Genomic DNA, 26730 nt, shown 5'->3' with positions numbered 1-26730 from the left:
CAAGTTACCACACACACACACACTCACACCAGGACCCTGAGACTACAGGACCACAAGTTACCACACACACACACACACACACTCACACACTCACTCACACACTCACACACACACACACACACACACACTCACCTGAAATCCCCAACAGCCCATGGATGCCCTCCTCTGTGTCCCCCAGTTCAAGCCCCATGCGTCATGCTTCTACCCCCACCTGTGTGAGATGATGCAGTTCGACCTGATCCCCGAGCTGAGGGCCGTCCTGCGCCGCTTCTTCCTCCGCATTGGCACCGTCTTCCACATCGCTGCGCCGAGCCCCGCCTCCTCGCCAAGCCCCACCTCCTAGAGACAGAAGGGCAGAGGAGGGAGAGGGGGGGTGAAAAAAGGAGGAGGAGGAAGAGCAGGAACCAGACAGACACGACCACTCCTCTCTCTGCTGTTGCTCTGTTCCTGTCTGTCTCCATGGAGATGACCCCCGACCCCTGGCTGGGAGAGCAGCACTGTGACTGGGAGGGGAGGGGCCTCTTCTCCAGCTCTCTCTCAGGTCACATGGAGCAGGAAGTGAACTGAAAGGATAATTTATTGATGCTTTATACATAAATATATAGTATGTATATAAATACATACACATATATATATATATCCCTGGCCTGGTTTTTATTTGTTTTGTCTGTCGTTGAAGTTTGTCTCTCTGTTTTTAAGACTGAACAAACACGCATATCCAAATGAAAGACACCGTTGGTCTGAAACCTCAGCTTGATCTGCGCTTGTAGCTCTGATCTGGTGACATCACTCGTGTGTGAGGCGGAGTATTTGACCAGGAATGGGACTGGAGTGATCATGTTATGATCTGGCGCCGGGGTCCGGCCCGCGCTCAACCGTACCGCTGAAAACTGTTCTGAACCTGTGCCTATTAGTGAATCAGAAACCACCTACAGTATCCTTGTCCCCCATTGGCTGGCTGGCAGTTATAAGCCATGTGTAATAGTGCACATTTCCATGACTAAAGAGTCGCCCAGGGGCCCCCACAGACTGGCCCTAGTCTGCCACCTTGACCACCTTGTCACACGGTTCTGGCCTGCTGGGAGATTTGACTTTCTTTATTTTACTCTTGTATTTATTTTTTTGTTCATTTGCTTTCCTTTTTGTATTTCTTTTATAGCAATCTAACTGGCCACTTTACCTGAGGGGGCGTTGAAAGGTTCCCTCGGTCACGCAGACGCAGCCCTGCACGCTCTGACCCTCCTCCTCCTCAGCCCAGCTCTCTGTGTTCTGACCTTCCTCCTCCTCAGCCCAGCTCTCTGTGTTCTGACCTTCCTCCTCCTCATCCTCAGCCCAGCTCTCTGTGTTCTGACCTTCCTTCTCCTCATCCTCAGCCCAGCTCTCTGTGTTCTGACCTTGCTCCTCCTCAGCCCAGCTCTCTGTGTTCTGACCTTCCTCCTCCTCATCCTCAGCCCAGCTCTCTGTGTTCTGACCTTGCTCCTCCTCAGCCCAGCTCTCTGTGTTCTGACCTTGCTCCTCCTCAGCCCAGCTCTCTGTGTTCTGACCTTGCTCCTCCTCAGCCCAGCTCTCTGTGTTCTGACCTTGCTCCTCCTCAGCCCAGCTCTCTGTGTTCTGACCTTCCTTCTCCTCATCCTCAGCCCAGCTCTCTGTGTTCTGACCTTCCTCTTCCTCATCCTCCTCCTCCTCAGCCCAGCTCTGTGTTCTGACCTTCCTCCTCCTCATCCTCCTCAGCCCAGCTCTCTGTGTTCTGACCCTCCTCCTCCTCAGCCCAGCTCTCTGTGTTCTGACCTTCCTCCTCCTCCGTCCAGCTCTCTGTGTTCTGACCTTCCTCCTCCTCATCCTTCTCCTCCTCAGCCCAGCTCTCTGTGTTCTGACCTTCCTCCTCCTCATCCTCCTCCTCCTCAGCCCAGCTCTCTGTGTTCTGACCCTCCTCCTCCTCCGTCCAGCTCTCTGTGTTCTGGGCTTTCTGCTGACCCACACTGGGAACATTCATAGAACACATGCCCCATAAAACAGAACAGTCTCTCCTTCCTTCCTTCTTTCCTTCAAACGGTTCTATTTTTCTATTCTGTTGTTCCCCAGTGGTGGAGCAGCTGTCCAGGCCTCTCAGCTGGACGGTCATTGTTGAGTCACATGCAGCAGTGTGAGTAATAGAAGTGTGGAGGTTCAAGAGTGAAGAAAATCAAACGCTAGGCTACTCCATGACAAATGTTAGCACCCTGTGTCTGCCCATGTAACTCTTTGTAGTCAAATCCAACTGTTTTTTTAAAAGAAGGATGTAATTATTTGAAGTGCATTTAAATATTTTTGAGAAGCATTCCTTCCCTGCAACTATGGATGTGTGCTTGTGTCCCCAGGGGATATCAGATATAAATATATACAGTATATACGGGGACATACAGACTGTAAAGTTTTCATGTAAGATAATAGAGATGAAAGTGCTATACTACACATATTGTGATGTACTCTTCCAAGCATTTGGTGAAGTAATCAATAAACCTTGAATTCTGAACCTGCTTTTGATTTCAGTGTGTTGATTTTGGCTGTGAGACATTTACCAGAAATGAGTGTGGAGAATCTGACAAGCCTTCAGTTAGATTGAGCCTCTTCAAGACATCACATCATGAGGTCATAGTCTCTAAAACAACAGAAATCTATCTACCTACCTATCTGTGTCTGAATGGAATGTTTCCGTACATGGACAGAGATAACTGTTTTGGGTTAAACTTTTGATTTGACAATGTAGAGGCCTTCTATCCAAGTCCCTCATCCAGCTATGAGCGTAGCTATGAATATTAATAATAAGTATTTGATGTCATACATTGTGAAACTGATGGTTTGTGTATGTGTTTGCTGCCGTAGTCTGAGTGAGGAGGCAGCTGCACAGATAAAGTGTGAATAACAAGTAACAAATCAGTTTTATCTGTGTTGATGGTCGCTCTGACCTAGCTTCCTAAGGTCGCTATGCAACGCCATCTGTAGTAACGCCTATATGCTCTGAAATGACGTGTGATGTGCATGGCGTAGTTGAGTTGCCTGCACACAGTCTGCCAGTGTTATCTTATTAAAGTCTTAGCTAAAGACGGACAGTTTGTTGTGTATTCAAACTTTATTGATTAATCTCACTTTTGGGTACATTACTCCAAAATGATGTGTGAAGTGGTAAATATCATGCTTGACCAAGATACATAGCCTATGTACAGTTAATTCTCACCATGGTACCATGTAGCCTACAATTAATTCTCATTCTCCTCACATAGACCATGTCCGATGAGCAGTGACCATGTGAACTAAGTGGCATGATATAGGCTAGTAGACTTTGAACTTTTATCCTGATCATATGGTGCATTTTCATTGCAATTTCAAAGATGACCACAGAGTGGCGCAGCATTACACTTTCAGAGTAGGGAGACGAGACCGATTTTGGGGTATCCATGGAGATTTGTAACTTCCTTTGTTTTAAGTGGATGCTAGCTGTAGCTAAGCTAGCTTTGGGAACAAAGGTAGGTAAGGAGGGTCAGCTTCCTAAAACTACAGTTAAGATAACTCGATTTAGTGATTTTGAGTGGATAGAAGTTGTATGATTAAAACCTCAATGTCAGCTAGCTAACATAAATTAACTTCTTAATTTAACCAATTAGCCATCAAACTACAGCATCTGAACGCAAGTTAGCTAGTGTTAGCTACTTTGCTAATTTATCCAGAGTATCCCTGGTTTAACCTTAACCACGTTGAAACAATGACAGGGAAGATGTTAGCTCTAACGTTAGTTGGATGAACTGAGCGTCATTCACTGACGGAGAGGGCGGATCCGACCTGGCTATCTGCCTGGTTAGCTTAGCATAGCTAGCTATGTGCTACAGTATGGCAGATATGTCGCATATTCCATCTGCCGACGACTGGACTGAATACGGGAAAACAGATTTTTTTGAAGAGTGTGTACTGACCATTATACATTTTCGCAACACGTAAGTAAGAGGGCCGCAGCTTGTGAACGTGATGGTCTAGCTTGTGTAGAATAGCGTGCAAATACAAATCCGAAATTGATTATAGACGGAGATCCGCGGCTCGATCCTCCCCGACCGCAGCGCAAAACACTGGCGTAGCTGGCTGGCAAGGACTACACAGAACTGTTAGATAGCTGGAATAGACAGATCTAGCTGGTAAGTTAACGTTAGTTAGCTGGACTAGATAGAGCTGGCTGATAACGTTAGCTAGCTGGACTAACGTTAGACATAGCTGGCTGATAACGTTAGATAGCTGGACTAACGTTAGACATAGCTGGTTGGTAACGTTAGCTAGCTGGACTAACGTTAGACATAGCTGGCTGATAACGTTAGCTAGCCTCTTGGAGTAGACAGAGAGCCTGGCTGGTAGCTAGAAACTAGTCAAACGTTATGAGTCGGTGGTATTTTCCATCTCACTCACTGACGTCTATGTGATCACGTTTAGTTACGACTCAGCTATTTCAAGATTTATATAAAATCAAGTAGTTGACGTTCATAAGCGCACTGACGGGGTAACGTTATTATTAGCTGACGTTAGCTAGCTAGCGTTTAACATTACATACAGGATAAAACCTTAGCTAGCTAGCCAATGGGGAAGACAATATTGAATGCAGTTATTCTGGTTGTGTGTCTGTCTAGCTAGGCTACTGTCTCCGACAGAGAAGCGGAGAATGGGAAATCTGTGTTACGTAAGGGGTAGCTGGGCGTGAGGAGAGGGAGGAGGAGTGACCGCCTCATACAGTACTGGTACATACCAGACCTACTAGATTATGTCAACTCCATGGGATTTTGATAGGAGCTCTTCACGTTGGGATTTACCTAGATACATGTGAACAGTGTGTGTCTGCGAGGTGATAGATACTTTAATGATCACCGTGGCGAAAATTTCCACCGTTTCCCACTGCTGTAGGTAAGGTGTTAAAGTAACTACTTAGAATGTCATTAGGGGTTAATATATGTATTTGTCAAACGTTGCTTTTGCCTGTCAGATGATGTTAGATCTATCGTCAGAGATGTACAGTGACCTCGTCGCTGTGTATTTGCGTTACAGAATCTACCACGTGTTGGTCTGGCAGCATGTGGCCAGCACTGTAAACACAGCTCCTAATGCTAATTGCTGCCAGCTGACCTGGTTGAAATAGTATCTTCAACTATTATTATTGGAGTGATTAAAAGCGCATTTTCGTGACCATAGTTAAATATTATGTTATTAATATTCAGAACGAGAAGCAATCCAACTGCCACTTTGTCATCGTGACAATCGCTTATGTTTAGCTACGTAACAGGCTGTCTCTCTATGTAACCTCTGTGACGGTTTCACATGAGCTTTAATGACGCTGTCGACTTATCTTAAATGTCGTGATTACCATTATATTACCATAGCAGAGGTTAGGCTCGTGGCTGCGCTGAGAGCGCGTACTGTGCTTTGTGAGCGCGAGCTCTGGGACAACAACAACCAACTCCCCTCGCGACCACTCAGCAGCACGCGGGCTGGTCTCCCTCAACGTCAACTGGTTACTAAGGTTACTGTTCCGTTCGTTATTAGCTGAAAGGTTTTCAATACACAACATTCACAACTGCCTTCTTGTTACATAGCGATTGTTCTTACTGTGAGGTCACATTGTTTTTCTGAAGTAATATTTTCACATTGTATGTTGTTGATTTACAGTTGGAATACAATAAGATGGGCTCTTATCTAAATTCAGAACATATGTTTACTTCAGCCTGTTTTTACTCTATGGGCTTGTTGTGATGAATATTCATATCCTGTAGTGTGTTGTGACTGGGAGTGGAGGACGGTTGAGTACCTGAGGACCAGGGGAGGGGCAGACAGGTTATGGCTTCTGTCTCCCATTACCATCTGCTAATATGAACGCTCCCAATTAAAGAAATGCACTTTGACCCCCGCCTGTCCAGATCTTATGTGGTCCCTCACACACACGCACACACTAGGCACGCACACACCCATAGTGTAGCCTAGACTTTGCATTTAAATACCTGCTTCATTGTTGTCTTGTCTGACCACAGGGTCTGATCGGCCGGTGTGCACGCACAAGAGAGAGACGGGAGGGAAGAAGAGGACACACAGTCTAGTGAAATCATGTCTCACAGTAACAGAGAACTGGTGGTTTTCTATATAAAGTACAAACTTTCCCAGAGGAACTACCCCCTCAACCACATCGGGCTGACAGACGCCACAGGGCGGACAGAGGGGGGCGGGGGGGCGACGCCGCATGCCAACGGAGCCGCCAACGGTACAACGAGCCCTGGCACTCCAGCGATGCCGTCGCCACCATTATCGCCGCTGCGGCGGACGTCATCGTCGGCGGCGGTGGGGCTGGACGCAGTGAAGGAGGCGCTGAGGGACTCGGCCGTGGAGTTCGAGCTACGCTACGCCCGCGCTTTCAGCGACCTGTCCTCTCAGCTGCACATCACGCCGGCCACCGCCTACCAGAGCTTCGAGAGCGTCATGGACGAGGTGTTCCGGGACGGCGTGAACTGGGGCCGTGTGGTGGGGCTGTTCGCCTTCGGGGGGGCACTGTGCGTGGAGTGCGTGGAGAAGGAGATGAGCTCCCTGGTGGACCGCATCGCAGACTGGATGACCGTCTACCTGGACAACCACATCCAGCCCTGGATACACAGCCAAGGAGGATGGGTGAGTCACTGTGTGTGCGTGCGTGCGTGTGCGTGTGTGCGTGCGTGTTTGTAACTAGACACTTATGTAACTGACTGACTCCTAATGTCTGACGGCATTGGTAGTTTTTAGTCTATGTTGTCTCGCATGACAATGCGCGTCATTGCGCGAGTTCAGGTAGTCTGGTCAAGAAATTGTCAGTCATGGAAGAAGCACTGTATTCAAACTTTATTTATAGGCTACTCGGAATTATGGTGGCGGGTTGTTGTGCCGAATTCCAACTCCCCAGCAGAATCTGACTCCCCTTCACTATCTTTGAGTTTTGAGTTATCTTTTGACTCCGGAAACCACAACTAGGCTATATCTGCCTCATTAAAGGACCATACCGGTCTAAATATGATTTGATCTCCTTAAACTAGTTACCCAACGTATATCACATTGCCGCAATCCATTTTCCGAAGTAAAGCTCACATTAAAATATATACATTTTTTTGTGTTTTACTTACATTTCAAAAGTTGAACGTAATGGTTTTAAAACAATGTCACTGGACACTTTGTCGTCGACAAAAAAGGCCAAAAATCGGGCAGAATTTGTGTAGTCTGAATAGGACCGAAGCGGACGTTTGAGATCATCTAACTTCCATAGTTTGACGTATTTCCGACGCAAACAAGCTGTGAGGGTGGGACATACGTTTAGAGGAATTTCATTGGAACATTGACAAGTGGACAGGTTTTAAGAACTTTAGTAGTCTGGGGCCTTTCTCGTTCGGTGTTGTTTCGCCGGTCTAGAGCGGAAGCGCGATGACGCATCGCATAATCATCCGGTCTGGACCGGAAGACGAACAGTTGTTGTAATGTTTTTACTGAAGGCTGCACATGGGGAATTTTCGAGTAGATAACACTCGCGATGGCATCACCAGGCATAACACCGACAACAATTGTAAAGAAGATGCGAGGAGAACTACCGGTTAAGGAAAAATAAAGCAAGCGGATGTTGGAGGCGGGCTCTACAGGCTCAAGCCGGATGATGGGGCGAGCTTAAGGCAGTGAAGTAAATAGATACCAGGCTCTTCTCCCCGAGGAGGGACTGGTGACGCGAGGCTAGAACTTTAGACAGATTCGATAGAAGGATGGCGTTGATTGACGGGTGGAGGTCGTGAGATTATTGGCCTAAAATCTAAGGTACCTGTTGTCGTAATTGCACGTGACCTACCGTTTTCCAGGAAGTAAGAAATTATATACTTTGATATAAGATTACAACAAAAGTAGAATTTTGTTATTTTTATACATCGTTGAATAGGTGAACACTATGACCAATTATGTGAACCAAAATGGGACAGAATGCTTTTTTCATTTCTGTGCGACTTTAAGGACATTCCTTTAAAAAAAAAAAAACATTTTCTTTTTTAACAGCCATTTCACTTAAATGTTTCTGAAGCATGACATGCATCTGAAAGCCTGATTTGTGGTTGAAGGCAGGAGAACCAGTTCCAGAGGATCTAGTAGATAACCAGGAGAGAGCACTAAAGATGCATAAATATGAAGTTTTTTTCTCTTGTTCCGAGGTTGGATGAACATGTGCCTTTTGTAACATAAATTTGAGATGTTTTAAAAGACCGAAAAATGACGAAGTAAGACTACATATTACATATTACTACATATTCCGATATTGGACATGACCATGGGATGATGATTTAACTCCAGACATCGCTCAACTCTAGCCTCTTGTATTTGACACAGATGGCTGCTGTTAGCGGAGCTAAACATTGATCAGTTGATGAACTAGTCCTGTAAGCTGTTGAAATAGAGACTCATGACTTGGGCATGGCCAGAACAGCTCACACTGTGCTGTAACACTCTTTCAGAATGTCATCATCCTCATAACCACCACACACATTCCAAGCCTACACTTTGATCCACTCGATGCCATTAAAGACGCAATGAAATAAAAAAAGTATTTAAAAAATAATTTTGGATCACATCCTTGATCATAATGTGTATCTATTTAACAATATATGCCAAATATTTTTCAAAATTTCTGTTGAATCGTTATCTTATATCAAATCCTATGATTTTTTTCTTCCTGTAAAACAAAATCTCCGCAATGCATGACATCCACCCATCAATCAACACTATCTGTCTATCAAATCTGTCTAAAGTTGTTATAACCCGCCAACTTGTCAACTTCCAGTCAAAATGCTCTAAACATTACGTCCCGCCCCTATAGCCTGAGTCGGAAATACGTCAAACTATGGAAGTTAGATGATCTCAAATTTCCGTCTCAGCTGGACTTAAAAGACAATCTTATCAGTCATCATTAACCACATATCTATAGAGCGGGTAGGGGTGTTTGTGTATGTGTGGGCGTGCTTGTGTGTGTTTATGTGTGAACACACAGATGGGTTACAGTGGTGCCGTGACCCGGATGTCCAGTGGTGTGGAGTGAGTTGGGGGTGAGTGTAACCGAGTGAAACGTGGAGTATCTGGTGAAACTCACTCCTCAAAGCAGCGCTGACAGTCTCTCCAAGAGGGACATCCATATTGGCGCAACTGTAGGGCTGCTCGATTATGGCAAAAATCATAATCAGGATTATTTTGATTGATATTGAGATAACGATTATTTAACACGATTATTCATTGAATTTTTTTTTAAATCAAAAGTTTTAACATTTTCTTAACAAATCAAATTATACATTGACTTTGATAATTAATTTATTAAATGTTGACAGTGGCTTTTCTTTTTAATAATGTTCTTTGGATTAGATACATGTCTCCCATGGGAGACAAATAGTGGACCTTGATAAATAAATAAATAAATAAAAGTGCCAAAACTGATAAATAAAGAAGCTTCAAAGCACCGCCACCACCACAGAAGAAAAATAATTTCACTAGGACAGAACGCGTCTAAATAAGTTATTTAATGGTAGCGCCGAGGCTTCAAAACCCAGCATTTGTTAAAATAGACCCTTTTGCTTAGGTAAGTGAAGTTTCATGTTTATCTGACACTTGTAAATATGAGCGCCTCTCCTAAATAGGCCGACACCGATTTATTTTGACGGCAAAGTGAATGAACCGGCAAAGGACTGTTTTTTGGCATGAGCAAGCAGAATGCGACAACGGGACTGAGAAGGGCTACTTTGAGGGGCAGCTACGACTGCGTAGCAAATTTTACACACCGTGTCAACTTGGTCCAAATCTGTCTCCACGAACCCATAGTGTTTCCACACCACTGACGTTTTAGCTCTTTTGTCCACCTCTCTTTCTGCTGCCATAATCTTCTTCTTGTCGTGTTTTGTTCGAGAGGAGCATGTGTGCGCCTCGCTTGATAACTCGTCTCGCTTTGAACTTGTTGTTTGTTTTGGGGCTTTAGGGGGTGGGGAGGGGTCAAGCACAGTATAGCTCTGCAGTGTAGGTTGCGCTTGATTTGTGCTAAATCGTTTTATGGCGATTATTTCGTTTTAATGATCGTTCACAGCCCAAATCTTAATCTAGATTAAAATCCGATTAATCGAGCAGCCCTACGCAACTGTCAGTGCGTCCTCCACCAAAGTGGAGACCCAGGTTCTAATCCCGCCCTGCTGAAACTGATGAGTTACACCAGCTGACCAATCAGATTGAAAGAGGGGCGGGACCAACACCACAACAATAACGATGAACATGGAGAAGTTAATTATGTTGGTGTTGGAGAATGCATGCTGTTTATGATTTGATTAACACTCATGTTATGATACATGTTTACAGATTGTTCCTTTATTGATACCCACAGGAAAATTGTTGCAGTAGATAAGTAGGGGTGTCACGATTCTCAATTTCAAACAATTTGTTTTGATTTTCGATTTTAAAGGATATGGACACTGAATTTCATGTTTAGCCCTATTCCTGGCTTCCCTGGCATGTATCTGACTAGTACAGGTTAAAATATTTCTGTTTTGTGCAGTACAGAGTTCTGTGTCAATAACAGCACGCGCCCTGGCTCGTTGATAGCTATGGTCACACTCGAAAAACTAAAAAGTATGATATACGTGGATTTCAAGTTCAGGAATTACTTGAAAACTTGTAAACAGTACTAATTTCACCGAACATAGAACAGCCATCCCTTCATGCTGTAAACCTCCGCGAAATTCGGATTCGGATGAATTTCGCAGAGGTTTACAGCATGAAGGGATGGATGTTGTATGTTCGGTGAAATGAGTACTGTTTACAAGTTACTGTTGTTTCAAAATGCAGAGGCGAAAGGACCTATGGTGTTTACAGGACGACTTCAGAGCTTGGTAAGCATAAACAATGTAATTCCTGAACTTGAAATCCACGTATATCATACTTGTTAAGAGTTTTTTGAGTGTGACCATAGCTAGCAACGAGCCAGGGTGTGCCCGCCGACGTTATTGACGCAGAACTCTGTACTGCACAAAACAGAAATATTTTAACCTGTACTAGTCAGATACATGCCAGGGAAGCCAGAAATAGGGCTAAACATGAAATTCAGTGTCCATATCCTTTAAGGTCATTTTTCAATTCGATTTTATGTAAAAATAAAAAAAACTTTTAAAAAAACAGCACTGACGTTTAAGCCATTGCTAGGCTATTGAGGCTATCTTGATTTGTAAAGATGTTCCAACAAAGGTTCCCACTCCAGGTCGAAAGAAACGTTAGCTTTCACTTCAGCTTCACATGCCATCTCTAGTTGTAGCCAACTCTAGCATTGGCTAGGCTAGCTCATGTTTAGCTAATTCTAAACCTTTTGAATTATACCATAAGTGTATCATGCGAAATCATCTAAAACACAGCTAACATTAGCTAACAAGTAGTCTATACTCTAGCTTAGTTGCTGGGACTGAAATTTATAACAAAGCAAACCAGCTAGCTAACATTAGCTATAAGTGAGCTAGATAGATATAGCTAGCATAGTCTACAGTCAAACGGCTGGCTAGCTTCAATACTTAAACTAGCTAGCTATTCTAGGTATTCTATGAATGTCCGTTTGCAGGAGGCCTATAACTAGCTACTAGCACTAGCAAACGCTAGCTGGCTGTGTTTTGCTTTGTTCCTGAATTCAGTCTCAGCAATGCTACTTGTACACAATAACAAAAATACTGGGAGAGTCAAATCAAGGTTCTGCTTTTGATTTGGATTATCAAAATTGAACACCTATTTCGATCAATTTGATCAAAATTGTGACACCACTAGTAGGTAGGTAGGTAGTAGGGCTGCTCGATTATGGCAAAAATCATAATCACGATTATTTTGATTGATATTGAGATCACGATTATTCAACACGATTATTCATTGAATTATTTATTTTTTTAAATCAAAAGTTTTAACATTTTCTTAACATATCAAATTATACATTGACTTTGATAACAATTAATTTATTAAATGTTAACTGGCTTTTCTTTTTAACAATGTTCTTTGGATTAGATACATTTCTCCCATGGGAGACAAATTGTTAACCTTGACCTTGATAAATAAATAAAAGTGCCAAAACTGATAAATAAAGAAGCTTAAAAGCCCCGCCACCACCACAGAAGAAGACTACCTCGGAAAAATAATTTCACTATGACAGAACGCGTCTAAATAAGTTATTTAATGGTAGCGCCTAGGCTTCAAAACCCAGCATTTGTTAAAATAGACCCTTTTGCTTAGGTAAGTGAAGTTTCATGTTTATCTGACACTTGTAAATATGAGCGCCTCTCCTAAATAGGCCGACACCGATTTATTTTGACGGCAAAGTGAATGGACCAGCAAAGGACTGTTGTCTGGCATGAGCGAGCGGAATGCCACAACGGGACTGAGAAGGGCTACTTTGAGGGGCAGCTACGACTGCCTAGCAAATTTTACACACCGTGTCAACTTGGTCCAAATCTGTCTCCGCGAACCCATAGTTTTCCACACCACTGACGTGGTTTTAGCTCTCGTCCACCAGCGGCTCTCGTTCTGCTGCCATAATTCTTGTCGTGTTTTGTTCGAGAGGAGCATGCGTGCGCCTCGCTTGACAACTCGCTCTGAACTAAAGTGTTTGTTTTGGGGCTTTGGGGGGTGGGGGAGGGGTCAAGCACAGTATAGCTCTGCAGTGTAGGGTGCACTTGATTTGTGCAAAATCGTTTTATGGCGATTATTTTGTTTTAATGATCGTTGACAGCCCAGATCGTAATCTAGATTAAAATCCGATTAATCGAGCAGCCCTAGTAGGTAGGCAGGTAGGCAAGTAGGTGGGTGGGGTAGGAAGGTACTACTAACTTTATGTAGGCCTGTGTCCCAGAGGGGAAATTGTTTGTGTTCATATGTTTTATTGAATAATGGTGTGCACAGAAACATCAGTACAACAGTGTCAATTACACATCACAAACGTCTAGTACACCACCACAAGGCAATAACTAAGCATATAAACTATTTGAAAACAGGTAAAAACAGAGCAAAAACAGAAGAAAATAAAAAAACACACAACGAGGAACAAGGGGGGGTCATAACATACATCCAAAGAATTCAAAAAAGAGAGCGTCCTACACAAGCAGCATGTACTGCAGGGGGAATACCACAGTTAGACAGCACAAGCAAGATTCTAACAGCACATGGCAGATTTGTTATACATTTATACCCTGCATATTTTCTTGAGAACAATCCACCAGACCCTTCATCACAATGGCCGTCAGTCTTGCACCAATATAATCTAGGAATGGGGACAAGATTTTGTAAAATACATCAACTTTACATTTAGACCTAAAAGTTATATAAAACTTATATAAAAGTTAGATATTCCATATATAATCTTCCAAAAATAATCTTGTGCCATCCAGCTATTGTAGGAGGTTTGCAGTCAATCCATTTCAGCTAAATGTTTTTCCTTGCACAAAAAGTAAGTATACATAAGCGCCCCAGAGGGAAAATTGTTGTAATACTTTATTAATCCCCATGGGGAAGTTATTGCGGTAGGTACTAGCTAGGTAGGTAGGTAGTTATGTACTAGGGAAAGTTGGACACCCACACAACCACACACTTCCACATCCTAGATGGCTGGTGGAGGGGCTGTCCCCAGGTGGAGGGGAAGTCAGAATGTCCTGTCTTTATCGTCAGAGATGCAGTCATCTCTGCTGTCTATCTGTCAAACCAACATGTTGAATCACACATATCCTGGCTTTGACAGTGCTTTCCTTGATTCATGCACACACGCACACACACACACACACACACACACACAGCCGTTGGCATCAGAGGAGGGTGGATGAAAGGTGCAGGTGGGCTCTTGAGAGAAAAAAAGTGTCGCTCGACATGTAGCATTTATGCTTCGGGCGACACTTCGCGTCGTCTCTATGGAAACAATCAGCCGCGCACTTGTCATTTTGTTGCGTGTTTGTTGTCATTCTGAGAGAAGCGGCTTTCTGAGGGAAAGAGTTTAATCTGAGGTAGAGAGGTTATTTAAAGAGCGCTTTTCATTGTGGTTTGTTTTCATTCTTTCCGCAGTACTTGGGCATCTCTGTGAAGGGGCAGGGATGAATTGTATAGATGGGGATATCTCCTCACAAGCTCGGAGAGACGTTCCTCTACTCCTTCCATGACAGACAAACGTCCAATGACAGACAAAACTAAAACAAGGCTGCAGAACAAGCATATCCATGGCAACGCACCAGCCTTCTATCTAGCTAATCACACTTGAGCGACAGTATGTGACGGAGTCAGCGACATTAGAAAAATCTGTTGGTGCGCATCAGCCCTCGGCGCCACCTTTTTCCACAAAAAAGTGTCGCCCATGACGTCAAGTGTCGAGCAATGGTTTTAAAAGTGTCGCTCGACAAAGCATAAATTGGGCTTTACAGTGCTCATAGAGGTGTACCCCTAGTCCCCTACACAGGTGTCGAACATGACATAACCAAAACCAAAAAGGGGAGACCAATAACCAAATCTCAGAATAACAAAATATTTAATTTATTAAATATAAACAAACTTAGGTCACAGACACACATAGACGGTGAGCCTGGGAGCCAATCTCCCAGCACAATCAGTAACAGGGGCATACGTAGGAGGCTTGGCCAGCTGAGCCCAGGGGCTCCCAATCAGCCAGGTAAGACTGACGTCCTCCTGGCCCCGCCCACCAGCTCCAACCTGGAAAGATGGAACACACACACAGTTAAGGTAGGCAGAACCAAAGGGGCCGTCACAAGAGGTGTACCCCCACACAGTTGTATGGTGCTTATAGAGGCCCCACAGTCTTCCTGTTGTCCTTTGTCCCTGTCTGCCTGCATGCTGTGTGTGTCTCTCTCTGTCGTGGTTAGAAATTGAAACCTTTGAACCACAGACCAGCCTCTTGCTCCTCTTCTCTCATCATCTCTTCCTCTCCTCTCCCTTCTCCTCCTCCTCCTCTCCTCTTTTTTTTTTTTTAACTTTAATTTGTATTGTTTTTCAATTATTTAAGAAAACACACACAAACCACAGAAAAAACAATAAAAAGAAACACAAAAGGCTCGGGACTGCAACATCTCCTCAAAACAATACATGCAAAATAAAAACAGTCATTTAGACTCATGTTGTCATTGACACGTGAACCATCCACTTCTCCTGGGTTCTGATCCATTCCATATCCTGTATACTATTCACTATTATCAACCATTCTTCTTCTGTACCACTTCTGTGCTTTATACCACTTCTTAGTTATAGCCTTCTTGCCAGCTGCTATCATCCTCCTCTCCTCTTATCCTCTCTTCCTCTCCTCTCCCCCCCCACTCTGTCCTGCTGTAACAGTGTAATGGAGCCATAGATTTAGTAGAGCCTGGCTTTTCACAGCAGCTCCTAACTCCTGTCAGATGCTGTTGGTTGGTTTAGAAATGATCTAACTGGTAGATCACAGTGTGTACAGGTTGATGGTATGACATCAGATACGCTGTCTGTAAGTACTGGGGTTCCACAGGGATCCATCCTGGGACCGTTATTGTTCACTATTTATATAAACAACTTATGTGACGGATTCAGGATGCTAGGGCTCATCTCTATGCTGGTGATACTATCATCTATAGCTTTGCTCCTTCCCTTGATGATTCTCTCTGCAAACTGCAAACAGCTTTCAATGTGGTTCAGGAAGACCTTTCTCAGCTGAAATTGGTCCTAAATGCTGAGAAAACCAAATTAATGTTATTTACACGTTCAACACTCAAGGATAATCACTCTTTGCCAAAGTTGGTCACTTTGCAAAACAAGCCTATAAAGAGAGAGTCATCATACAAGTACTTAGGGTTCATTCTTGATAAAACTTTATCTTTTAAGTCCCATATCCAACAGCTTTCTAAAAAGCTTAAACTGAAGCTTGGGTTTTTCTTTAGAAATAAGGCCTGTTTTTCTTTTCATGCTAGAAAAAGCCTCGTCTCAGCCACTTTTTTTTACCACTGCTAGACCACGGTGGTATCCTGTATATGCATGCCTCGAAGTCTTGCCTACATTCTTTCGTGGCCGTGTCCACATAGCGCCTTTTTCTGAGCGCCTGCGCCTTTTTTCAATTGTTTCAAATGAGGAGAGAGCGTTTGCCGCCTCCTAAAAAAAAAAAGCGCAGCCCAGCATCATTTTCCGAGCGCTCCGGCTGTTTTTGAGCGGAGCGCTCCGAGCACTCAAAGTTGAAATTATCTCAACTTTTCAGAAAGGCGCTGGTCTCGCCACTGCCTCTCTTTTCCGGCAACCAATCAGATATTGGATAGGGCTCAAAGTTGACTCGTCAGCTGTCTGGAGTCATCTCTCAAGTCCCGCACTTGGCGAGTGAAAGGATATCTCAAAGGCCACTATCATATCATAATAAATACATCCAGCCAAGTTGTCAGATGCAAGAGACGTGTGATCATTAGTTGACTATCTACTGTGTCTAGCTAGCTAGCTGGTTATGTTTTAAGATGCTATATTCATTTACTTAGACGCAGTGGCGTAACGCAAAATCTCGGGTCCCCCCGCAAGGATTAGGCGGGGGCCTTTTGCAACGAAACAGTATTTCGAGCCCTAGTCCTTGACCAGGGGTTTTCAAACTTTTTGTGTATGTGGACCACTGTTAATAATCAAGAATTGTTGGGGACCACCTTATACGCACACCATAAAAATAGGTAGGCTACTAGACCTATACACACAGTCCTACCTGAATTAATCCACCTCTTAATACTAGCACTAGTATAACGCTGTAAGTATAACTGGTCGTTGCATCAGTAGGCCTACAACAGACTTGTAAAAAGAAAGTTTACCGCACACAACGGATGCCATATATCTAGTAAATCAGAACCATCAGAACCATTGGGACGGACATAGCCTAGCCAGACTCAGCCATAGCCTCTCCAAACACAATGCAGGCCTGTACACATGAAACATAATAATCAACACACGAACGAGCAGAGGACAGACCGACAGACTTCAACTATAGTTATATTAATAAATAATATATTCTTACCTTAACAGTGACCAAACGTTCTCTCCTCCTTGTATTCGTCTGTGCGAAGTCCTTAACAATGCTTGTTAAGTCCATCTGGCGTAAGCGCTGGCTTTCGATGCTGAGGATGGCTAGTCCGGAGAGTCTGTCCTGGGCCATGGTGCTTCTCAGATAGTTTTTGATGATTTTGAGTTTTGAAAAAGATCTTTCAGCACTTGTCACTGTGACTGGTATAGTTAAAGGACAATGCTCGTTTTTGACAACCTGGACCTTATTTACGGCATATTATAAGACGTTTCACTCACCGAGATAACTTTGGTGTAATTCGGAGTCCTGTAGAAGAAATTTAAAATCCAGCGCGAGCCAAGTATATCCATGTAATTGCGGCGGATGGGGCACTGAGAATGCAGCTTCTTAAAATCTATTTTCATCAATCTGTCTTTATGAATCGCTAGTTGTGCTTACATAGAGTGTAGGCCTGTTGTGGTTTTTCACATGCCTCTGTAATATGATCTTTAGAAACGTCTTTAGACACGAAATAGCTTCCTCACTTGCTCCAGCACGCATGCGCACAGCGTGCTGGAGCAACGCTTGCTTATAACTCTGTAGGTGTTAGCTAAACCCTGCTTGAGAGTTATTAAGTGACACTCATTGGTGTTGAGGTATGGAGCCGATGACTCCTGTAGGTGTTGGCTCCATAATAACTAATACAATAAAATTTAAAGCAAACCGTTTATGACTTTAGTCATTTTTATTTTAAAAAGAAAAAAAATACATAAACAATTGACAAGTTAGAGCAAATAAAGTGCACCACAACACATTGAGAGGCTAAACAGGACCAGCAGACTCAAATAGGCTGTACCACACTACCGTCAGGCTTAGCACCGTCATCAGGTGTGGTACCAGACAATAGAGGTGCTTTGGTCCTGTACAAAACATATGTATATATAAACCTAGAAATAACAGATTTAAAAAAAAAAACATATGTACTACAATACTCAACTTCAAACTTGGCCAGTTTAGGCAAAAAAGTTTGTATCTGATAAGTTTCGACTACTTGCTCCTGCAGTCTTCATCAGAGGTGTCACGTGATGTTGGTGTGACATCTTCTGTGGTGTGGTAATATGGATTTGGTGTCCCCTCACTCCCCTGGCGTGCGCCGGGGGGAGGGCGGGGCACCCCCTGCCATATGATGGTTTGTCAGACGGCGGCCCTGCAGGACTGTGTCCCAGGTGTGGGATAGTTGGTAGGCTCCTTCATCCCGGTTGACAGTCTCCCCCCACTATAGTCAGCATTTCCTGTTGAGTAAATAATAAATAAATAAATACCTATTCACACACATGTGCTGGTAACTACAACAGCTGATGAGAATCATGACATTACACAACAACCCCCAAGAAACGAGAAGGCTCTGGCTGCAGCCTCCAGTAAACACCGTAAACTGGGTACCTCCAGCAGAAACCTGAAGTTCCAGCAAAGACTGGAAACTGGTTTATTTCTCGATATTTTAATTTTAGCAAAGCTCCTAGGTGTTTGTTTCAAATATATTGGTTTACGTTTTTGATAAGAGATCTCTAGCTAGCTTGATTAGCTGTTTTTGTGTAGAGTGTAAGCCATTAGTAGACAAAGGCTATCGTTTTTTAATGCATAGCCTATATGGGTGACCGTTATGTTTATAGATGTTTGAATATGTTTGAGCTATTTCGGTCCTGATTTCCCCCCGAATTATTTTCAAATTCCATTGCTGTTTGTAACAGCTCTTTTTTATATTTTTTCCCAAATGCTTACATGCATATATATTCCCTACAAGTTACCTGTTCCACGTGAGCCTTACTAAAGAGCCAATATTGTTCCCTGCCTCCATGTCCAACATTCATTCACACCCTAACTTGAGTAGTCCCTGAGAACTGTGTTCCTGTTTGCTAGCTAGCAGTGTTGGCTAATCATTGAGTTATATATTGTAGCTAATACATTTCAACAGTAGGCTATATGCAAAGTCCATAACAGAGCTAGCTAGCAAACAGGAGAACAGTTCTCAGGGACTTCTCTGGTTAGAGTGTGAATGAATGTTGGACATGGAGGCAGGGAACAGTCTTGGCTCTTTAGTAAGGCTCAGGTAATATACAGGGAACGTATTCATGTTAGCATTTGGGGACAAATATAAAAAAGAGCTGTTACCAACAGCAATGGAATTTAGAGAATAATTTGGGGAACAATCAGGACGGGAATAGCTCCCTATTCACACATATTCACACATCTTCAAACATAACGGTCACACATATAGGCTATGCATTACAAAACGATAGCTTTTGTCTACCAATGGCTTCAACTCTACACAAAAACAGCTAATCTAGCTAGCTATAGATCGCTAGCAAGAATGTAGGCCTTAACAATATATTTTAAACATACACACCAAGGAGCTGAAAATAAAATGGAGAAAAATAAACCAGTTTGTATTTGTCGGAGCTTCGGTTTCTGCTGGAGGTACTAACCCTGTCCTGCAAAACCGAACATAAAATCTCTTACCGAACTCGACATTGACCGAAGTTCCAGCCAGGCTGCAACTGGTTATGGAGGCGGGGAACAAGTTACTTGGCAAAATGGGGGAAAACCACTATCTGCGAACATTAGAGCATCCGAAAATTACCATCAGCAGCAAACTACATGTTTCACATTCTATACAATGTTAGAAATGTAAATCTCTTGATATTTAGTAGGGATTAACATTTTAATGTACATTTCACCTCGTCTGAACAACCAGCAGCTTCTTGGAAAGAACAGAGTGTTCCAAAATGGCTATGCCCGCGTGCGTCCTTGTTGTTGTTACTGGAGCGGTAAACCACAATATGCGAACATCAGAGCATCCGAAAATTACCATCATCATTATCATTTTTAATTAGTTTGATTTGTTAGAAAATATTATATCTTGGGTAGTTGGATTCCCGGGCTAGTAATCTAAGTGATAAGTGAGTGACGTCGTGACTGATCGCTTGCATCAAATGATGATTGGATACAGACAGGCTACCCCCCCCCCCCCCACCCCTTTTTTTTTTTTGTTTGTTTGTTATGTGATGGTAAGACCACAGCATGCACCCATGTAAAAATAAAAAAAATAAAAAAATCCCCCCTTCGTTGTTGACCAGCAGGGGTGGGGGCGTGGCCCCTCTGACTCCGAGGCCCCCCCCGCACCGCGGGGGTATACTTTACAGGCCTGCTTAGACGCAACGTTGTCAAGAAAATAGCAATTGTTAGCCGGTCGGCTAGCTAACGTAACGTTATGCCAGCTGTGTCAAACTCGGCTGCTCATAAACGGCTGCTCATGCACTGTGAGCTGTTATGCTTGATTTAACTTTCTAAATGGTTTTAGGTCAGTGAGTGACATTAAGGTACTGATAATTAGAGACGACAAATGTCAATATTGCATCGTTTTGGACACCACTATGTCATGTTTGATAGAAGCGCTGCAGGGCGCTTTTGCCAGAAAAAGGCGCTATGTGGACACGGCCCCTCAGACACTGTACCATGGAGCTTTGAGGTTTGTAACAAACTCTAAATACCTCACACACCATTGTTCCTTGTATTAGTTAGCAGGTTGGACATCACTTACAGTTAGGAGACAAATCCATTTCTACTTATTCCTGTATAAGGGGATCTTGGGTCAGCTACCAACATATCTAGGCACGTTAATCACATTAATCACAGTCACTACAGCTTATGATGACAAAGCCACATATTGTACAACATTCCACATTAAAGTCTGACCTCGGTAAAAGGGCTTTTCGATATGCTGCCCCCTCATCTTGGAACATGTTGCAAAAGGACCTGGACCTAGATCACTTCTGAAACTAGATCACTTCATATCAGTGGTGGCTGGTGACTCAAAAAACTGAGGAGGACAGGAGGAAGAGAGGCGAACCGCCCATGGGCACCGGGGGGAACTTTCCCTCAGTCAGTTATTATTTGAAATATCAGCTTTAAAATGTGGATTTACAGTCAATTTTAGAATATGAAAAACTGAAGAACACTTTCTTTAACTACATGCAGCATTTATTTATCATATTCATGATGAAATATTACAAAACAACAATAAAACATTGTAAGCAATAGTTGTTGTAATGGATTGTAATCTACTCTAAAGAGAAAATAATTGATATTGGTGAGGTGCTAGAGAGGTTAGGTGATATATGAAAAATGTTTTTGATTAGGGGACACTGAGGTGTGCTGGCTCTCAAACAGTTTGTTGGCAAATAGATTTGACAACTGGACAATGAAATATGTTGCACAGCAAATGCAGTATCCAACAGTTCGCTCATGGCTAGCTAGCAATGGTACAGCTATGGGATTAGCTCATTTGGGTTGCTGTCAATGCTGCCACTCTTATGTTGCTATAGCCTACAATTATCAGAACAATATGAACATTCAGTTGAAAGTTTTCCATCCACCCATCCATCACTGGATGAGCAATAAGCACCGCAAAGCGACCAATTCTCATGCAAGCAGGAGCCAGGCTGTGGATTTCTCCGATCCGGTGTTGCGACCCAGTCTCTAGAAATGATTTGGACAAGTTGCCGACAGTTTGCGCCTCCAGCCAATCTGCACGCCTGCCTATGCCGTAGCCTGACGTGCAACTCGTAGCTAACGTTACCGGCTATAGCCAGCCAGTGGAACTGTCGTGTTCAGCTCAAAAAGTATTTATGTCAGCTTAGATATTTAGATGGCTAGAATCAAGACAAATAGACAAACAGTTTGATGTATAACATGTCCCATAATACTTTAGGATGTATTATATTATGGAGCTACGAACACACAAAAAGTCTCCAATGGCACAGGGAAGAGAAACAGACATCAACGCCTACTCAATCGGCCTTCACTGTGGTAAATCTGGAATGTGATTAGACTAAAAAAATGTCCATCATTAAATCCTGTTCAGAGTACTGTCCTCCCTTGCGGTAGTTTTTCAGCGTTTTGGCCAATCACAAATTAGCATGAAAAAATGTCATTACATTGATAGACCCCTAAGGGACACGCCCAATTCCTCCCTTCCATAGATATCTATAGGTCCTCCAGCTGCATGTTATAGATGTCACTGTTGGAGCTTTAGAATTTTAATAATGGGTTTTTATCCATAGGGAAAACCTGATGTATGAACAAAACTGAGATAATATTAAATATTAATTATAAACTAGAAAGTACATTAACTGGAGAAAATGTGAGGTGGGCTAGCTGCTGCAGCTGTATGTAACAGCTACTGCTAGAACTACTACGGACCGGGCAATCTCCATGCACCCACCAGCGAAGACCGTGCGTCTCTACTCCACTCAGGGGCTGAGTTGTGGGGTCTGTGGCGTGGATAGTGGCATGGTGGTGAGACTCTGCCCCCTCAGGTCAGAGCTGGTATAGGACAGTGTACCCCTCTCCGGTCCACCTACCCGCCCGCACCGGTGAAGACCATGTGTCTCCAGCCCAATCAGGGACTGAGTTGTGGGGCCTGTGGCGTACATAGTGGCGTGGTGGTGAGACTCTGCCCCCTCAGGTCAGAGCTGGTCGAGGACAGTGTACCCCTCTCCGGGCCACCTACCCGCCCGCACCGGTGAAGACCATGTGTCTCTAGCCCACTCAGGGGCTGAGTTGTGGGGCCGTGGCGTGGATAGTGGCGTGAGGGTGAGACTCCGCCCCCTTGGGCCAGAGCCGGTCGTGGACAGTGTAGGCCATGCCGGGCTACCCACCTGCCTTCACCAGTGAAGACTGTGTGTCTCTAGCCACCTCAGAGGCTCTGTTGTGAGGTCCGTGGCGTGGATAGTGGCGTGATGGCGAGACTCCGCCCCCTCCGGTCAGAGCAGGTCGGGGGCAGTGCACTGACATCTGGGCAATCTCCATGCACCCAACAGTGAAGACCGTGTGTCTAGCTCACTCAGGGGCTGAGATGTGGGGACAGTGACGAGACTCCGCCCCCTCGGGTCAGAGCCGGTCTAGGACAGTGAACTGCTCCCCGGACCACCCACATGCACCCAACCGTGAAAACTGCGTCTTTAGCCAACTCAGGGTCTGAGATGTGGGGACGGTGGCGTGGATAGTGGCGTGGTGGCGAGACTCCGCCCCCTCAGGTCAGAGGTTGTGGGGGGCAGGTCAGTGATTGCCAGGCCATCCCCATGCACCCCTCATTGGAGACCATGTGTCTATAGCCCACCCCGGGCCGAGCAGTAGCTGTGGAGGTGTTGTATGGAAGTTGAGGTTAGAAGCAGTAGCAGTGAAAAGCAGTAGGTGTTTGTTATAAGTACTGCTAGTACTACACTCAAAAATAGACTAGGCCACTCATCATAACTCATAGTTTTATTGAGTTCAATAGCTGAAAGAGGAGAAAATATATTAATGAGTTTGCAGCCTGAAAAAGTGTCATTCTGAATATTTATTTGAATATAAGGAAGGAAGGAAGGAAGGAAGAAAGAAACAAAGGGAGGGAGGGAAGGAAGGAAGGAAGGAAGGAAGGAAGGAAGGAAGGAAGGAAGGAAGGAATTGAAGGAGGGAAGGATGGAAGGAAGGAAGGATGGAAGGAAGGACAGAAGGATGGAAGGATGTAAGGAAGGAAGGAAGGAAAGAAAGAAAAAAAGAAAGGAGGAAGGATGGAAGGAAAGAAGGAAGGAAGGAAGGGAAGGAAGGAAAGAAAGAAAGCAAGAAGGAAGGAAGGAAGAAAGGAATGGGAGGGAAGGAAGGAAGGAAGGAGGGAGGGAAGGAAGGAAGGAAGGATGGAATGCAAAATTAGCAGCTCAAAAGGTAGAGTGTGGGCCCATACGTTTTAATGGAGAGCGCAGTTGCCGAACAAATCGTCATACAGCGAAAACTATAAGTCACACGGCTTAGGTACTTACATTGTACGAATCAGCACAGTTATGGGAACATTTCGATATATAATATGTGTATAAGCTGTTAAAACTGTAGGCATAGCAACAAGTTAGAAAAAGAGTAAAAATGCAAAATTAGCAGCTCAAAAGCTAGAGTGCAGCGCCATACGTTTCAATGGGGAGCGCAGTTGCCAAACAAATCATCATACAGCGAAAAGTATGTCACACAGCTTAGATACTTACATTGTACGAATCAGCACAGTTGTGTGAAAGTTTTGATGTATAATATGTGTGAGCTTTCAAAACTGTAGGAGTGCCAACAGTTTACAAAATGTGTAAATATTTTCAAAGCAACAGCTGCCACCACTCTAAAAGCATAATGATACTGAACATTCCACCAGCAGTTTCAATGGCACAAAAATTACTATTAAAAGTTAAATTACTAAAAAACTATAAAAAATATCAAATCTGAATACATCCGTTAAAGAGCTAAACATTGTGAACATTTTAAAGTTTGAATGAAGTTTCTAGCACAAAGTATGAAGAAACTTTTACAAGCTAGCCCACCTAATAAAGAAAGAAAGAAATAGTGGGAATATCACAAGTTGGGCTAGCTTTTACAAGCTAGCCCACCTAATAAATAAATGCATATGTTTATATTTTAATCCCGCTCTTCTCTCCAAAACTGAGGAGGACTGTCCTCCTCTACCTCAATGGACGAGCCTCCTCTGCTTCATTTTTATTTTCTGTTTATCTGTTGTGATGTTGTTTTTATGTTATGTGTTTTATCTGTTTTGGAACTGTGTGCTGCTTTCCTAGCCAGGGCTCACCTGAAAAAGAGATGCAAATCTCAGTGTGATTTTACTCCCAGATCCTCAGTGTTAGTGAGGATATGTGTTCTCTGTAGTGACGGGTGGGGGGGGGGGTGGTCAGGGAAGGAGGTGTGTCTGTGGGGAGGGGGTGGGGGGCGTGTTGGGTTGGGGAAGATTAAGAGCTGGAGGGGTGCTGGGTTATTACCAATTATGGATGATTGATATCTCGGCATGCTGGGTAAATGCTTTTGCTGGTAATAACGGCTAACTCAATTAGAATTTCGGTTTGAGAGTTTTATGAGGGAGAGAGATCTCCGATTGCTTTTCTTTGTCGGTCTGTCCTAGTGACGGTCTCTCTGGAGTCTCTCTTCACCCTCTCCACCTCCTCATCTCTACATCACCTCATCAGCCTCTCCAGCCCTTGGCTAGACCACCTCAGTCTGTCCAGAGTCTAGACCACCTCAGTCTGTCCAGAGTCTAGACCATCTCAGTCTCTCCAGAGTCTAGTCCACCTCAGTCTGTCCAGAGTCTAGGCTACCTCAGTCTGTCCAGAGTCTAGACCACCTCAGTCTGTCCAGACTCACTCACATACTGCCCTAGTTAATGTGCTTTGACACACATACGTCTCAGAACATGTCCACTAGTCCACACAGTGTTTGTCATCAGGGATGATCATGGATCTGTTTCATATCACAAGTGTCCACACATTAGGGATGGATCTGTTTTCATATCACTAGTGTCCACACATTAGGGATGGATCTGTTTTCATATCACTAGTGTCCACACATTAGGGATGGATCTGTTTTCATATCACTAGTGTCCACACATTAGGGATGGATCTGTTTTCATATCACTAGTGTCCACACATTAGGGATGGATCTGTTTTCATATCACTAGTGTCCACACAGATCAGTGTTCATCATTAGTGATTGATCTGTTTTCATCTGACATACAGACCAGAGTGTTGAAGGGGGAGGAGTCATCTTTGATGTAACGGCCCGTCACTTGAGCTCTGGCTAGGCTTCTTCTGGGAGACTCTCAGACAAGGCATGCTTCACTCGAGTTACACACACACACACACACACACACACACACACACACACACACACATTTATTACCATTCGCATAGGATAGGTGGTTAAGATCGTCCCTGTCATCTGTCAGCCTGTCCTACAGGAGAGGACAAGGAGATGGCTCCCCTGGGACTCCTCCTCCCTCCATCCCTCCTCTCCCATCCCCCTCTCCTCCCTCCCTCTCTCCTCTATACCTCCCCCTCTCCTTCCATAGACATGCTAGCAGACGTGTTGCAGACCAGACATGCAACCACACGTCCGCTTCGTCACCACCGCCTCCCCGCTCTCTCTCACGTGGTCGTCTGGGTTTGTTTACCTCCTCATCCTCCGCTCCTCCCCTCCTCATCCTCCCCTCCGCTCCTCCCCTCCTCATCCTCCCAAATAATACCTCTACTTGGCCTATGTTGTTGTTGTTGACGTGTGTTGGTGAGATGAGATGTTGCTGGTATGCCTGGTGGGTGAGTGGACGTTTGTCTCATGAATCGTGGCGGAACCATTGTATAGAGCAGCATTGTGGGAGGGGTTTGCGCAGACTGTTCACCATCCTAAACAAAGGATCTCTGGTCACACACAAACGCGCATGTGTGGGACACAAACAACACACACACACACAGAGCATAATTCAGTTAGCTGTATGTTGCTGTCCAGATGTGCCCACAGGTGCAGTGACAGGGACTCATGAATCAGAAGCTGGAGAGATGATCTAAACACTCCCCATGTCAGACTCTGTTTCGCTAACACACACACACACACAACCACACACACACACGTATGTAAATCTGTGTACTGTATCTGTGTTTCAGGTGAGGCAGTGTATCAGACGTGGCTACAAATTTCCTGCAAAGGACAATAAAGCAATCTAATGTAATCTAATGTAATCTAATCGCACGTACACACAGACAGCAATCCTTCCAAAGCCAGGTTTGCATTTGATCAATGGCAAACCCCATTGTTAGTACGCGGTCAATACCCCTCAT

General features: G+C 44.1%; 2 protein-coding genes across 3 annotated transcripts in view; both read left to right on the top strand.

Moving 5' to 3' along the window:
* arfgef2 (ADP-ribosylation factor guanine nucleotide-exchange factor 2 (brefeldin A-inhibited)) overlaps positions 1-2516 on the top strand; it is a 102855-nt gene extending 100339 nt beyond the window's left edge. For both annotated transcript variants that reach the window (XM_084436410.1, XM_084436411.1), the window contains one exon: positions 179-2516. In XM_084436410.1, coding sequence (XP_084292536.1) covers positions 179-343 — 165 coding nt within the window. In that variant the 3' untranslated portion in view covers positions 344-2516. The remainder of the gene's footprint in view (positions 1-178) is intronic.
* Positions 2517-3866: 1350 nt separating this feature from the next.
* The window catches only part of bcl2l1 (BCL2 like 1), a 43982-nt gene continuing 21118 nt past the window's right edge, over positions 3867-26730 (top strand). Inside the window, exons 1-2 of the mRNA XM_084462019.1 lie at positions 3867-3968; positions 6036-6663. Coding sequence (XP_084318145.1) covers positions 6109-6663 — 555 coding nt within the window. The 5' untranslated portion in view covers positions 3867-3968; positions 6036-6108. The remainder of the gene's footprint in view (positions 3969-6035; positions 6664-26730) is intronic.

This window comes from Borostomias antarcticus, assembly GCF_949987555.1.
Source record: "Borostomias antarcticus genome assembly, chromosome: 3".
Lineage (NCBI taxonomy): Eukaryota > Metazoa > Chordata > Actinopteri > Stomiiformes > Stomiidae > Borostomias > Borostomias antarcticus.
Note: the sequence above shows the minus strand (reverse complement) of the source record. Positions and strands in the feature narration are given on the sequence as shown.